At 39.8% G+C, this 15,345-nt stretch overlaps 1 protein-coding gene and 2 long non-coding RNA genes across 12 annotated transcripts; 2 read left to right on the forward strand and 1 right to left on the reverse strand.

The window, feature by feature from the left end:
- The first annotated feature begins 944 nt into the window (after nucleotides 1–944).
- On the forward strand, nucleotides 945–4,193 carry LOC124194767. Of its 4 annotated transcripts, none has more exons than XR_006875057.1 (6): nucleotides 945–1,152; nucleotides 2,149–2,326; nucleotides 2,411–2,569; nucleotides 2,693–2,999; nucleotides 3,817–3,933; nucleotides 4,013–4,193. It is a non-coding gene; the product is annotated as an uncharacterized LOC124194767 (long non-coding RNA). The 4 variants fall into 4 exon arrangements; XR_006875058.1 differs by lacking the exon at nucleotides 945–1,152 and adding an exon at nucleotides 1,612–2,054 and having other exon boundaries at nucleotides 2,411–2,629; XR_006875059.1 differs by lacking the exon at nucleotides 945–1,152 and adding an exon at nucleotides 1,615–2,054 and having other exon boundaries at nucleotides 2,411–2,563.
- Nucleotides 4,194–4,618: 425 nt separating this feature from the next.
- On the reverse strand, nucleotides 4,619–7,628 carry LOC124194776. 7 transcript variants are annotated; one of them, XR_006875068.1, is made up of 11 exons: nucleotides 7,587–7,628; nucleotides 7,173–7,382; nucleotides 6,965–7,107; nucleotides 6,708–6,896; nucleotides 6,328–6,530; nucleotides 6,002–6,205; nucleotides 5,825–5,890; nucleotides 5,479–5,733; nucleotides 5,255–5,335; nucleotides 5,046–5,183; nucleotides 4,619–4,925 (listed from the first exon to the last, which is right to left on the reverse strand). XR_006875068.1 is itself a non-coding variant. In XM_046589143.1 (5 exons), the coding sequence occupies exons 3-5, from the start codon at nucleotides 5,642–5,644 to the stop codon at nucleotides 4,692–4,694; spliced, it is 690 nt and encodes a 229-aa protein (XP_046445099.1). In that variant the 5' UTR covers nucleotides 5,645–5,733; nucleotides 5,825–5,890; nucleotides 6,002–6,280; the 3' UTR covers nucleotides 4,619–4,691. The 7 variants fall into 7 exon arrangements, 1 of the variants encoding a protein (XP_046445099.1); XR_006875063.1 differs by having other exon boundaries at nucleotides 5,046–5,335; nucleotides 7,216–7,382; XR_006875064.1 differs by having other exon boundaries at nucleotides 5,046–5,335; nucleotides 6,002–6,123.
- Nucleotides 7,629–13,418: 5,790 nt separating this feature from the next.
- On the forward strand, nucleotides 13,419–13,635 carry LOC124194842. The gene is made up of 2 exons (XR_006875070.1): nucleotides 13,419–13,490; nucleotides 13,563–13,635. It is a non-coding gene; the product is annotated as an uncharacterized LOC124194842 (long non-coding RNA).
- Nucleotides 13,636–15,345: the final 1,710 nt, after the last annotated feature.

The following is a 15,345-nucleotide window of genomic DNA, read 5'->3' on the forward strand; positions in this document are numbered from 1 at the left end:
TAACACTAACACAACAGTCACTTTTTACTGGTAATTAGTTGTCAATTGTCTCCTTATTAGATGACAATTTAAGCGAAAATATTTTTTAAAAAATAATTGTTTATATTAAGGCCGGATGGGTGGAATGACAACACTCAGAACACTGCTTCACATCAGTTCTTTTGCCTCGGCAGTTGAGAGTTAAGTAGTTAGTTAAGGAGCGAAGACCTAGAGAAGTTAATAGTTTTGATCAAAGTAAAGGAAGAAAAGGACAAGTGCAACACGGATCACATTTCAGAAGCTGTCGTCGTGATATCGTGATCATTTGGACAATATTTCTATTAAGATGTTGATTACTGCAATTAATTATGAAAATGGAGAAATGACAAAAATTAGAGACAAACTTTTTTATTAATTCTAAAACACTTCGTAAGAAAAAATTATCGATTTTGTTTAGCAAGTTAAAAACCAAGTAACTGACAAATTTGGCGTTCGGCTCGGCTCGATCCAAACGAGATGATAAATACGGTGAAGGATCTAGTCGAGAACATTCTGTGCATTGAAACAATAATAGGAATTTAAAAAATAGGATTCAATTAAAAAAATCAATAGGAAGAGCCATTAATGTACAATTCTTTGTTCGCATACAGGAGACAATTTGAAAAGACAAGGAAAGCATACACTCACAATCGCTGACCCTGCTGAGTGCTGACCCTTATGACCGCATTTAACCCTCGATTGCGATCGAGGTCATGATCGTCTTTCACTCCTCGGACTTCGGCCGATTTGACATCAGGCAAACAAGTGCGATGCCAAATTCAACAAGACGATGAGTCTCCAGGGATATATTTTTTTTTTTATAAACCAGTCCTTCGGTATAATAATACTCCAAGGTGCATCGGGAAATACTGTTAAGTGTTCAGTTTTCTTTCTCGAAAATAGATGGCGCGTGATTATTATTTTTGTTTTAGTCGTCTGCATTCCTTCGTTTGCGAGTTTGAAACTGTTGACAGTTGACACAGGTTACTTGTGTCTTTTATTGTGCTTTTTAAAATTATTGAAACCAAAATATTGCAGTGATTAATGCAGACCCTGCTATTAAAACAAAAATATATTCTCGGCCGGCCGTTATCATCATTCATCAAGTCTTCATTAGTTCTTCAAAACACCCAGGTGAATAAACAACAGTTTATTTAGGCTTCCTGGCAGTCTCTCTAAATAATCAACTAAAAATATAAGATAAGTGTGGTTGGGAAATGTTTCAAGAACACAGTCCAGTTTTACAAGTTGCAATGAATTACTACTCAGCAGTAATCAACTTCACACTAAGATATTAAAATAATTTTGTCCTAGAAATCAACAATTATTAATTGGGAAAACATCACATTTCCACAATTGCCAAAACCCGATCCATTTTATCAATAGAAAGGTTTCTTTACTGCTGGTTTCTAATTTTATTCCTAGTTTGGTAAATCTTAATCTGACGCAAAAATGAAACTCCTTTTGGTGATTCTCATCAAGCTTATATGTTCGTTTTCATGTGTCTGTAAAAACATCGCTAAATCACTGAATTTTGAAAAACAACGTATAATATAAGTCTATAGAAGTTCAAGAAAATTCATGATATTGGCCAAATCTAGATTTTAGCCAAAAAGCATTTTTTTTACCCCAAATTTCATGGGAATCAGATATAGTAGAATTTGATGTCAGCTCAATATTTGAGTTGCTGACGAGCTATCGCTCATTTCCAGATTCCGGGGTAGTTCCGGACTTGGTAAGAAATTTGAAGATGACATTCCGTTGTATTATTCCATGTCCATTAGTTCACAGTTCACATTCAGATTTCGGCCGGTTTGGTCAGAGAAAACCATTTCACTGTATCTTTATATCTCTCGCTTCTTGCAGCTTCTCTGCTTTGATCCGTCATGAAATTTGAAGGTGACTGTCCATTGTGACGATAGATGGTGGTGGTGTTATCGTTCTTAAAAATGGTAAAAGGTGTGAAGAGTTGTGTTATTTTCTGTTTTCGTGGTTTTGTATGTCTTCACCGTGCAAAATCAATCAATTATTAACATGTAAGCTAATTGTGATTTTTCCAACTACACAGTAGCAAATTTTTTATCACTGCTGTGTTCTTGACTAACTGTCTAATGTTCTTAAAATTTCTAGAAAATGTACCTGCCGTCTGATAGTCATCAGATAAGATGTACCCTATTTCATGAACAAATTGCTCGACACTTCCTTTCACTCACATCTTCAGATTCATCTGTCATCTTCTCAATACTTTGGCTGCAAAAATTCCAACTTTTTTGCCCAAAAGTTGTGGCCTGTTAGGAATATGGTTTAGGTAAGCATAGCTTTTTGATCTTACTACCTATCATTCATTGATGGAAGAAAATAATCTTAAAATTCACCCCTATTTATTTAACAGGGTCATTCTTGCCTGAAAAATATTGACACCTTTGATCAATGTGTTTGTTGGTGGGGTTGATGGAGTCGTGAAATTGAATTGCTGGTGCCATTCCCTGCAGCAACCACTTCACAACGATAAGAGACCAGCAGCAGGACATCTACACAGATTGAGGTTAAGGTGTGCTTCCATGTTCTTGCTTAAAAATTTAGAAAAACTATGACCACTTGAACAGCTTTTGTAAGACACACAACTCTTATTTTTTTTTAGCTTCCCTTTAATTTCTCTCGTTTTTTTTTACAGAACTATTTGTAACGTCGCTGAGATCGCGATTCGACCGCCAATGTCAATCTACAACGCAGTTTCTGTATTGGAATTGCTTGGTCCTGACACGGATATCCTTGAACCAACGCCTGCTTTTGTCCATGACAGAAGAGAGACTTCCTCCAGCGTTCTGCTCCATCCTTATCCTCGCGACGTCTGCTCATCCAGCTTCACTGCTTCTTTGCTGCTAGACTTTTCTTGCTGCAATGGCGAGGTAGCTCACTTCAGCGTTCGCTTCCGTTCGCTGTGACACACCTGCAGTCACTCATCACGGGATTATACCCAGGTAACCAAAAACTCACTTACTTTCGTAGATTATCTACTAGTAATAATCTACTTGCGTTAAACTCTCTGTCTGTGTAATAATTCAAAAATCAGGCCCTTCTTGCGCGCTAAAGTGTTACTTAGACGTTTCTTTTTTCTAACGCTAGATGGCTTTTCGATAATTGTCAGCTGTCAAAACAGTCAATTTTAGTTACTTTGCAAATCTCTTTTAACATTTATCGGCAGTTATTTTTTGAAATATTTAGTGATAACTGACGATTACTATGCCAGCAACAAAGCTCACTTGTTAAATTTTCGATATTTTGCTTTTTTTTCTACTTCCGGTTTGCTCATTTCAGTCTGTAGTTCAGTAAATATTCATTTGAGGAGCAAAAGAACCACATATTCGTGATCCTCGTAAAATTTGTGGTAAAGTTCATGTTATATTTTTTACGTTTTCGTACTTCCGGTTTCGAAAATTTTCCTGAACTATAGTTCAGGAAAATTCTCGATTTTGGCCAAATTTTGGATTTCGTCTAAATCATACCTAATCGACCCCAAATTTCATGGAGATCACGAATATGTGGTTTAATTTGACGACAGCTCAATTGTTGAGGCGCTGTGGTTACTTCCGGTATACTTCCGGAATTTTTTTTTAAAGACTAGCAAGTGAGCTTTGTTATGTTTACAGTTCTCAATATTGTTAGGTAGATTTTAAGCAATTTAAAGCGCGCCTTTGAAGTTTTGAGCAAAAAAACCAGATCAATGAACCTATTTGTGACTATTATGTAACTTTTATTGGCATGTCACATAATAAGAATTGTTTTGTCTTTTTTCAGGCAATGCAGAGGAGACGTCGAGAAGATGGATTTTCTCATCTTTAAAAATCGTCACCGGTCTCCGTCGGATGTTGCCCCTGCTCCTGGTGCGAACGAAACTCGGTGGAGTGAATGGATGTTAGTTCATCATTTACAAGTTACTCACATTTTGGTTGTGTGTATTGTATTCTAATCCAATTTTTCTTATCTGAATTAGAATGCGCCAACAAAATACTTCTGGCAATAGAAATGGACAATCGCTGACTTGGAAAAAGACAATCGCGGCCGGCACCAAGACTCGTCATCAACGTGGATCATCGTATTGTTGGTATTATTTCGTTTGTGTTAGTTAACCCGTTGGCTGCCACGCCTTTGTTCTCCCCTAGCTCCTTAGCACGGGCCGCGCTGTTCGGTCTCGTGGTTTACATGCCGCGGGGTCGGACAGTCGCACCAGCCCCAGATTCGCCGAAAGGCCCTGTTAGGCAATGCACCATAGGGACTCCCCCCTTGTCGATACGGTGATGGATTCTAGAGGTTGTGCATTCCATCTTCTCCTGTCACCGTGTCAGCCCGGACTTGTCAGCAATGGCAAGTCCCTCCTTGGTCATGGATCCTTCAGACGTGACGCGTAGAGTAGTAGAAGAACAACCTACGGGTTGTATGGCGTGGCAGCCAACGGGTTAACTAAGTGTATGTGTGTATGTATGTATGCATGTATGTGACTGTAAAATGTGGTGGAATTGTGGGTGGAGGTGGGACAATATAACACAATTCTTTCTATTAAGTTTTTTGTTCATTGTCTCTTAATTTACCCCAAGTCTTGTTTAGGAATTGTATCAATATATTTCTCTCAACTTCAAAGTCTATCATTTACACAAAGATCAGCCAATTGCCTTTTACCAATAAGATTTGTTGGAGTTTGGATTGGATTTGTTGGTGTAGGACTCCGCTGCCTTGGTGGTGTAGGACTCCGCTGCCTTGGTGGTGTAGGACTCCGCTGCCTTCGTGGTTGTTGTGTGGTAAGACGCCGGCGTTGTGGTTTGGTATCTACCAAACCTACGAGACATCGGTACACCAGTAGTCGACCCAACCATCAAGGATACCAAAACGAACAGCAGCAAGATAGTTAGCTAGACGCGAAATAATTTGAACATTAATTTTCATAAATAACTGGCAAATTAAAAAAAAATAAAAAAAAAAAATAAATAAATAAATTGATACAAAATTCAATGTAGGAACAGAATATTTACAATGGTTGTAGTGTAATACTCGGTGACCTTGGTGTAGTAAACAGGAGCCTCAGTTTGGTAGTAGCTTGGAGCAGAGTCGTACTTAAACGGGTCGGTGAAGTAGGCTGGGGCAGACAACTCGGTGGTGTACTTGGGGGCCTCGGTGTAGTAACAGATGTTGCGTATGTTGACTTCACTGTGTATTAAAGGCGTTGCTGTTTGGTACTCACTATAACCAGGAGACATCGGCACACCAGTGGTCGACCCAGCCATCAATGATATAACACCCAACAGCAGCACGACCAAGTAAACTAGACAGTAAATAATTAGAACATTAATTCTCAGTTATAACTAGTAAATTAACAAATAGAAAAATATGTAATGATTCACAACTCTATTTAAAAAATTTGAAAATCATTTTATTTATTTTCTATCTTACAAACAGAATATTTACCCATGTTTCCTAAGATGGAGCAGCGTAGGTTGCAGTTTAAACTCAGGAGCCTTGGTAGTGTAGTACTTGAAGGCCTCCGTATAGTAAGTAGGTATTGACGTTGTTGTTTAATAAGGAGGCGGCGTGGTAAAGTATTCTTTCGCTGCTGTTTCTTAATATTCACCATACCCAGGAGACATCGCTACACCCTTGATCGACCCAGCCATCAGCAATACAACAACCAATAGCAGCAGTGCAGCAAGACGGCATAGTTTACTAGACAATATTCAATAATAACGGGAATATTATCAAATAGAAGAAAATAAAAATTGATACACAATTCCATGTAAAATTACAAAATATTTACCCATCATTGTGAACTGGTAATACGACGAAGGATGCAGTTGTTGAAGTGTCGGAGATGCTCACTCGCCTGATAGACAATAAACAATTTGAAAATTGATATTCAATAACTGGCATATTAGCAATTATTTTTTAAACAATTTAAATTGATACAAACTACATGTAACAGCAGAATATTCACCCATAATTGCGAACTGATAAGGCAAATCTTATCGTACAGAAGGCACAAAAAGTGCGCTGCAGTTGTTGCCGTGTCGGAGATGCTCACTCGACTGATCTCTCAACAGCAACTCCGATAAATGTCTTTAGAAATGTCCAAAATAAAAGTAACTGAAGCTGGTGCTTCTGACAGCTGAAAAACGATCTGAGGCCATGATACAGCCATCTAGCGTTAAAATGAATACAAACGTTTAAAACAAAAACGTTCCTCAGCTGTTTTGACACTTAACTGAAGTAAAAAAAAAAAAAAAAAAAAAAAAAAAAACAGACAAAGAACTCAGGACTCACTAAGATCAAAACTCCGTGAGAACTGGGTTGAGTGCAGGTGTAATAGGGGTCAGTGAAATTGAAATTTGACCAGGCTGTCGGTTGGGAAGTCGAATTATGCTGGCAGGGTAGCTGGAACAGGCACAACTCCCCCATGCCTCGAGGCGACGGAAGGCCGGCACGCACAAAAATAGCATCGGTGAATGACAGCATGAAAATCGTCCCTAAACATTAGATAGACATCAGGTAGACGTTAGTGTAGATGAGTCCTTTAAATACTCGCAAGACTTAAACAGAAAGAAAACTTGAAAAAAAACGTCCCTGCTCTACCTCGTCGACATTCAATTAACAAATAACAATAACATAAAAGACAATATAAAGATAAAATATTAGATACTCACGCAATATTTTTTTCGCCAAAATCAACATCTCGTCCAAGGAAACGCCATCACACATCGCGAACAGCCAAAAATCTAAAGGGTTAAACTCCGTGTTGTGTTGAGAGCAGGGTAGTAGAAGTCGGTTGGGTAGTCGAATGATGCTGGCCGCCTAAATGATGTTCATGTAGGCCGCATCTTCTCGGTCATTACCTAAATCGCCAAATCAAGAAACAAATTGTAAACAAAATCTAAATTGAGTGACATGGCAATGAAGTTACACAGGTAATGCCAATCATAGCAATCCAGAAGATGGAATGGGTCAAGTTCTATGACAAAACGAATGATCCGCGTTAAACGTGTGGTCATTGCCTTATTTTGGAGGGATAACCAGATACCCCACATTTGATGTTATAGGCAACATCTAAATAAGAAAGCAAACAATCGTTAAAATTGCTATCAGGATGACAACTTCTCAAAATTCAATACAAGCACAACTTCCAATTATGATAGCATGATCACAATGTTGAACCTCTTTTTTTTTGTTGACAAACAGGGAGATTCAAGGGTAGCAGCCAATGCCCAATGGGTTAACAAACAAGGAATCTTATTGACTGTAAATCCTTGTCCTTTTTCTTGTAAGGACCTTGACTCATCTTAAATTCTGCCATGCCAATTTAGAAACCTATAATTTAGAACCTGCAAATAAATAAAAAATAAGTCACCTTATTTAGAATTTGTGTAATCAATGTGCTTGATGTCTATGATCTAAAAGAATAATTAAATGTTTATCAGTATACACTCAAAATTGTCTCTTAAACATTAGATAGACACAAGTGCAGATCAATACTTTTAAAACAATCTGCAACGAAGAAAGTTCAGTGACATGACGAGTGAACTTACACATGAAACCACCAATCAGTTATCCAAGGTTCTCTAGAAGATGGAATGAGAGATTGGTCCATGCTGGGGTTGGTGATCTAGCAAGTCCAATAGAAACAGCCGGTAATTAAGATGAATCCTAATAAAACATGAGAAGAATATATGTTTCAGCACGTAATAAAGCTAGTGTTGGTTGTTACCTGTATAATTTTGATGGAACATTCAGTAGAATACAATGAGTTATTTGAACAAAATAGTTGACGGTAGGCTACACAACCTTTCCACGTTTCCTCCTGTAAGTTGATGAGAAATATTAAAGTTATCCAACATCTACATGGAATAGAACACCAACAAGTTACAGACGAAATCACTCAAGTTTACCTATGAATTCATTGGCAATTTTTGAAGAAAAGTTTAACTGGAAGATAGCTTAACTTACGACAAGCTAGGCAATAACTGACACAATCAACACAACAAATTGACATGTCTCAGAACTCAGTATTTCAAGGACTGGTCTTAACATACTCACAAAACTTGAAAAGCACATTTTTGGTTGCTAAAACCTAGCAGTTAAGAACTGCTGTACGGAGAATAAAGCTCACTTGCTACATGTTAGATGCTAGTTGCAGCTATCAACACGATTCGCGTTGCACGGCCAAGCGATCAGACGATTTGGCCAGCTCAAAACTATGGGTTATACTATATTATCTCTAAATTCACCAAGTATTCTACATTTAATTACTTCAAGCACTCTGCATCAATGCTTTAAGGTTCAACTGTTGCAATTTCAGAAAAATGGCGATTGTACCGTCCATTCAGGTACCAGCGAAGACAGCTCCACCTGTTGGACAAAATTAAATCCACGTAGTTGCAGCCGACAGATCGTTGGCATCCACGAATGATGTAGCCTAACCTCGCCGTTCCACTCGTGCGATCGTGCCTCACCAATAATTTGAAAATCTTAGAAAATGTAATAGCGGATTTGTATTTCTCGCTTTCGACCCAAAATAAATCAAGAAAGCTATATAAAATGATTTTCGCCTGGCAGACGTATTATATGTGCCGATTCTATAAGGTAACCAAACTAACCATTAAAAAATGGGCCCGCGTGATGTCGTGATGTGAAGCTAAGTTGAACGAGACGGTATTAGAAAGCGAAAGCTCCTTCCTATTCCGTCAATGAAGGGAGTAAAAACAACAGACGACGAATAAATTTTATGTATCAAACTTTCACTGTTATGTTAGGCATTGCTCGACTATATAGCCTAAGATAGACTTTTATTGGTTTTCCTCTGGCTAGACAACCCAACGAGCAAGCTAAGTATAGGGGGTATTCCAAGTCAAGAAGAATGATTTGCTCACGACATCGTCATCTATTTGTTTAGTAGGCCTGTAGTTGAAACAGGAGGTCATGCTTCTGTTATATGGCTAGACAAACCAAGTTCCATAAAACCTCAACACGATGGAAACGATTCGTTTTGTGGTTCAAGTCCGCGCACACGTCGTCTGAATGGTGGCACGCACTGTTCGCCATTAGCAAAGTGAAAGTCTTTTGCAATAATTTCTTATTTTCATTTATTCTATTTTTTTAAATACTATTTCATTTGGCGAATGAAATCCGTCAGGTATTTGAATTATTTGATCAGACACCATTTGGGAATGGAGAGCGAGAGAAAAGTAAACGTGGAACTTGATGGCGCGTATAACAATAGAAGGCATTCCTATGGCATTTAATATCTTACTTAAATCTCCCGCCTATTCCTCACCTAATTAGTTATGTAATTATAATTGCGTTGTGTTGGTAGTCGCGTTATGGGGAATGGCTAATGGGAATGCAAGTGAAAAAAAGTTGTTATATTTGATAGCGCAAAACAGAACGCGGGCAAGTCAGCGCTGCAATCAATTTCAAAAGGAAACGATGAATTATTTTGGAAGAGCACGTCGTATTTTCTGGGCAATTAATTTAAAAACAACAATTCGGAAAGAGAGAGCTGGAATCGAGATGACGAAGCGGTGAATCCGCACCGATGTTGGGAGCGCATTTTTTTTCCTTCACATGATTCTGTTTTTCGATTCATCTGTGAAATGTCGTCACCATTAGTATGCCATATGTATTACCTATAGGATGAGTTCACACAACAGCACACCACACAAGTTGTGTTTTATCCAGAATAAAGCACATTTGGGGTCATACAAACAAAGTTGAATTGAAGAAAGCGTATAACCTGGTCGCGCTCAGCACGAACGGTTATTCTTTTAGCATATATACCTATACACACAGCCAACTATTACATACCATAAAATATTATACGACCATTTCAACTCTTTCCTGCCTTATTTTTTTCTCTCATATTTCGGCAAACAATCTCGACATCGTCACAAAAAAAATACAACCGGGGAAATATTATGTGGAGAAACCAACCAAAGGGCCATTCAAATGACGTTGATCACGCTCATGTAGAATTTCATATAACTAGGGCGCTACATTTGAAACGAAAGTGAGAGCCAGCTTTATATATATCCACCATCATTCCACATGATATCCATGTTGTTATTTTTCCCTTTCGATTATAATATAATGTCGGCTGGACTTTCGTCTGTTGTGAGGGAAATCAAAGGAAAGCAAAACCATAATCATTACGATGATATCCGAAATAACGACCGAAAATGGGAATCGAACGCGTCCAAACTAGTAGGAGCTGGAGCGGGATCGGTCTAGACGGAGCGCGAACGCATCGACAATGCCACCTGTTAGCCGGAATTGATGGCAGGACAGGGCAATTAAGAATGACGAACCGCGTCTTCATTAACAAATCGGGATGGACAACCAACACAAAAAAAAGGAGGAAAAGAAATCGAAAATTTCAAACCCCACACGCACAAGCGCGCACAGACGAACAAAACGAAGGAGGGGGGGGGGGGGAGATCAAACGGACCGACAATGTCTCTTCCGTCATGCGAAATATCCGTGTCAGATCGGGAGAGAGAGAGAAGAGAGTCTCGGTCACATTTCCAGATCTCCTCTCTTTCTCTCTCATGCACACACACGTTCTCATCCGGCTTGAGGCTATGTGTGGCCACCTGTGCGCACCTGTTGAGGGCGACAGCAGGTTCAGCTAGGGGAACGACGAGTGAGGGGGGGAAGAAAAGAAATAACAAGCCATTTTTGTTGATTTTAGTTTGATAGAAGAAAAAGGAAGAAAAAAGATAAGGAGAAAACGAAATATAAAAACGACAGCCAGGAATTCCATAGACACACACATGAGTATATAATAGGCAGCAGACATCATGACGAGAAGAGCGCTATAGGGAAAACAAAACATCGAAGAGCCCCACGACGGACACAAGTGGGTCAAAACGGCTGTAGAGTGACGAGGCCCACGGGGCTGCTGTGCATAATCTAACGCAATCACTCGACCAGGGGGGAGAGAGAAATAGATAAAAAAGAAACGAACGCGTCATGAGAATGACGTCTTGCAAAGACCCACACTATTCCGGCCGGAGCGAAAAAGTCCTGCTGGGGCGTGAGATCATCCATCAGGCAATGCTCATCGCGCTCTGTCACGCATCACGGAATGTTCATTCAAAAACATCGATCGCTTTTCTTGTTTCCTTTTAATAAATCATAATATAAAGATGAGCCAACAGCCGAGAACAAATCGAGCAACAGCTAATCATTAAGGATATATAGATACCATCATAGACTGTGTATGCACAAGCCTCACAATCTGCATTATGGTTCTATAAGAAAAACAAACAAGATTGTTATAAAGGACAACCCAGAACAGCAGCAGCTTGTCAGGTTTCTCAAAACTCAACCAAATTCCAAGCTGGGGCATCAGCTATATAATTGATTCCGTATCAGATTGATGAATGGGCTGTTATATGGGGCTTGTATATGTATTCGGGGGGACCTTCAGGGAGGAGATTTTTTGAAGGAGGAAGGAAAATAACGAAAGAATTTATGATCATTTTTCGCCTGGGAGGGAAAAAAAACAAAATTCTCCGACCTTAAACAAAACAAAAAATGCCCTTCAAGATACATATACTTGTGGAGGAAAACAGGTGAAAGTTTTCTCTCTCTCTCTTGTTGCCTTCTGGTGCACACACAAGTCTCTTCTTTTTATTTTTCCACGCACAAGTTTCAAATCAAACGAATAGGCGACAGCTATAGTTCAAGGTTGCTATAGCTGGTCTAGTAACAAAAATAAAAAGAGGAAAAACTTGTTCCGTTTTTTATCTATTTTCACCCCATACAACGTCTTAAAGGAGAGACAGTTCAGAAGATCAAAAGATCAGTCGAGAAAGGTGAACCATATAGGACATTTAGACACAATGAGAAGACGCTCTAGTGAACCGGATTCCAAGTTAAATGGGAGTTCCATCCTTTCGCTCTCTCTCTCTCTCGAAGGGCTTGACCTTGTTTTTAGCCCTTATAACGTCTAAACCGCAGCTAGCTCACCAAAAGGAGAGTATAATGTAGGTAGAATAAATTGTGTGAGATGCTCCCGGATGTGGACTGAATCTCCCCTTAACCACCGCCAGTTGTAAAATAAAATAAAATAAAATAAAATGTTGGTCGGTCTAGGCAAGCGGGAACGGGATAAACCCAAAAAAACAAGCACCGGTCGCAATCGGTCAGTATCCTATAGGTATTATTTTACTATACTGAAATGAAATATTTCACGGAAGACGAAAGTCGGAGCGGGAACAAAATAAATACGGAACTTGCTGGATCACCGCGAAATATTATGCAATCAAAATGCGGCCGTTTAATGGCGCACTTTAAATCAAACCAATCTCTCTTAGAAGAATTTCTCCGACGACCGACGAAATCATGTGGCACGTAATAGATTTGTTATCGTAATGTAGCGGCTATAGAGAAGCTGCTAGAATGATGAAATTGACCAAGAATGCACATTTGTCTGCGTTGCGTCTTATCAGCAGGATCCATCTTATATAGAAAGCTTGGCTGGCTGCTGATGGCTACCTTTTTTAGATTTTCACTCTGCTGCTGCTGCTGCTGGGACTCGGCGGTGCTTGATGGTTTCCCCTTTGAAATAAGCGCAGGTATATATAATATACTATTTCCTTCCATTTTCACCCAGTAAGAAAATGTTTGGGTAGAACTGAAGATGTTTCCATTCATGAAGAAAATGTTATTGTTCTTGTGACTTCTTGCCTTGGGCTTGTTTCACCTTTTTAGAACTAGGAAGTCGCCGCAACTTATTACGCATAATAATACACTGGAATAACGCGTTGTTTACTTGTGGGTTTCATTCTTTAAAGAAACGCATGAAAAGATTAGATTAACGCTATTTAACTAATATTTGAGTCGTCCGACATGTTTTCGCACCGTTAGGATAAAAATTTGAATGGAAAATCATTCAAAGCTGTCTCAATCCGTTGCGCATTCATAGTCTCAAAGTCGTTACGTTGCAAATGACTGAAATTGATCGTTACGCCAAAGTGTTACACACTTCAATAAAGGAGGAATTGAATTTAGTGCCTATCCCAGCACATTTTATAATGGAAAATGTTTTGACAAGTCTTATCGCAACTATCGGTGACTATCGTATGGCCATCCAATAATGTTGAGAAATCAACTACATTCTACGAAAAAGAGAAAATCAACGTAATGAAATATCACATACGGATGTGGGTTTTGTTTTGTAATTTAACGATCGAGTTATAACCTTAGGAAAGATCCTTGAACTGGTAACTCATTACGCAGCACGTCGATCATTCTAAACTCTATATGCTTACATTCGTTTAGTCACATCTAATGCAACGCGCACTTCCGCCAACCTTCGAAACGATCATTCCCAGTATAACGAAACCAGTCCCACTCTCTCTCGATGCTGCGGTTGACACGTTGATCGTGTCCGTTCACATGCTGGTCGTCGTGAAGGTCGCTTTGAGCCAGTAACACATTTTCTTTCTCTCTCCTTCTTCTTCCTCATTTTCACCACTTTTCTCTTGTATGATTCCCGTTAGGAATAAGACGACGACAGATTCGAACTTTACCGAAAACACTATCTGCGTCCAGCGACGATAGACACCAAGTTTTCAAAAAACACCAAAAAGAATTTGGCGCACAAGTTTGGCATTCCAATGGGGCGAGGGGAAAGTTCATCTGCGGCCGTGATCCATGTCCACTTGACACGGTCATAAAAAAAAAAAACAACCTCTGCGGTTGTTTAATTTTTCTTTCGGGGTTTCTCTGTGGGCATGTTCAAGTCCCGGACGGACCCGTGACTATATAGAGCCTCTCCGTACATCACGGCCGCCGACGTCTTGAAACACACAACGTCGAAAGACAATCAAGAACGAGAAGAAATGTGCGCGAGACGGAACGACGATCGTCCCAATGTGATGCAAATAAGGACATGTAGACTTGTGTATAATCGAAATGACTGTAGTGCTGGCGCAATAATATAGACAGAGCCAACGCAGGTATAAGCGGAACTCGGCGCAGTGAAGAAATATCAAACGCGCCGGGCAGCAGCAGCACCACCACAGCACAGCTGATATTGAGGTCAACACTTTGATTCCACACGTCAGCACGCCCTAAAGCCTTCCTTCCTTATTTTCCCTGGACGCTAGCGAAATTCAAAAAGCCATCATTAGATTTCTAACGGACATATTATGAGTATTCAGAATACCAAATCAGAATCATTTGTTAATCAGTTACCTTGCTGCTAAAAAAGACTTAAAATCTTCCCCCTTTAAATGAGATTCATTCGCCTGTGTGTGGAATTTACAAATAAAGAAAAACAGAAAAATCTCCATCGGTCATTTAAGACCGATTGTATATTCCGCTCGATTCGGCTCCAAAGTTCCTTTCGCCGACACGGGTATATTATAAAAAGAAAAGAGAGAAGCAGCAACTTGAATCTTTGATTTCCTCCTTTTGGCTATTTAGTAAGAGAGATAAAATCTGATAGGAGGAAGAACAACATAAAAGAATAAAACCCAGCCAAACATTAGAAATGTTACGGTATCTTGTTTCCCATATACTAGCGGCTATATAACGCCGCGCTCTAACGGCCTGTGCTGTTTGAAAAATCAATGGATTGATGTCGTATGGATATGTTGGTGTCGTACCGGCGCTGGGGATATTTTATCGGGCGGCAAGAGGCGCGTCTGGCAACAAACACAATTGGAGAGAAATAAAAGAAAAAGAAAAACAAACAATTCGTATCGTCTCCATAGAGAGAGAAAGTTGAATGCATTTTCAAATGTCGACAATTAACTTTTGTGGCTGCTGCCTCAACAACACACCGTTCGAGTCGTCGTCGTCTGGATTGAATTCCTTTCACCTTCGGCGGCGATGATGGTGAAGAGGAAGACTATATACAACTATAGGTTATAGCGGCGGCATAGTTGGTCGAAGCTATTATAGAGCTGCTGGACGCTGGCAACGGACCAAGGGCTTCTTTTGATCTCTTAGGACGAATGGGGGGAGGGACGCATATGTCTGTGGAATGTGCAGCGATGACCCCCTCACGCCATCCTAGTCTCGAGGAGAGAAATCCACTCTCACCGCTGTACACATATCCCATACGGCGGCAGCAGCAGCTATTACACCTGTAAGAATATACGCCACGACGTCAGAGGCTCGCCGATGGACCTCATTTCCTCTCTCACAGAGTTACCTAATAGAACAAAAACCTTTTTTTTCTTTTCTTCATGGGGCGGCCACAGGTGGTGGCCTGATGCAAGGTGGCCCATCCTTCTTGCACCACCCTTCTTTCTTATATTTTCTCTCATTCACCTA

This window comes from Daphnia pulex, chromosome 1 (genome assembly GCF_021134715.1).
Source record: "Daphnia pulex isolate KAP4 chromosome 1, ASM2113471v1".
NCBI lineage: Eukaryota > Metazoa > Arthropoda > Branchiopoda > Diplostraca > Daphniidae > Daphnia > Daphnia pulex.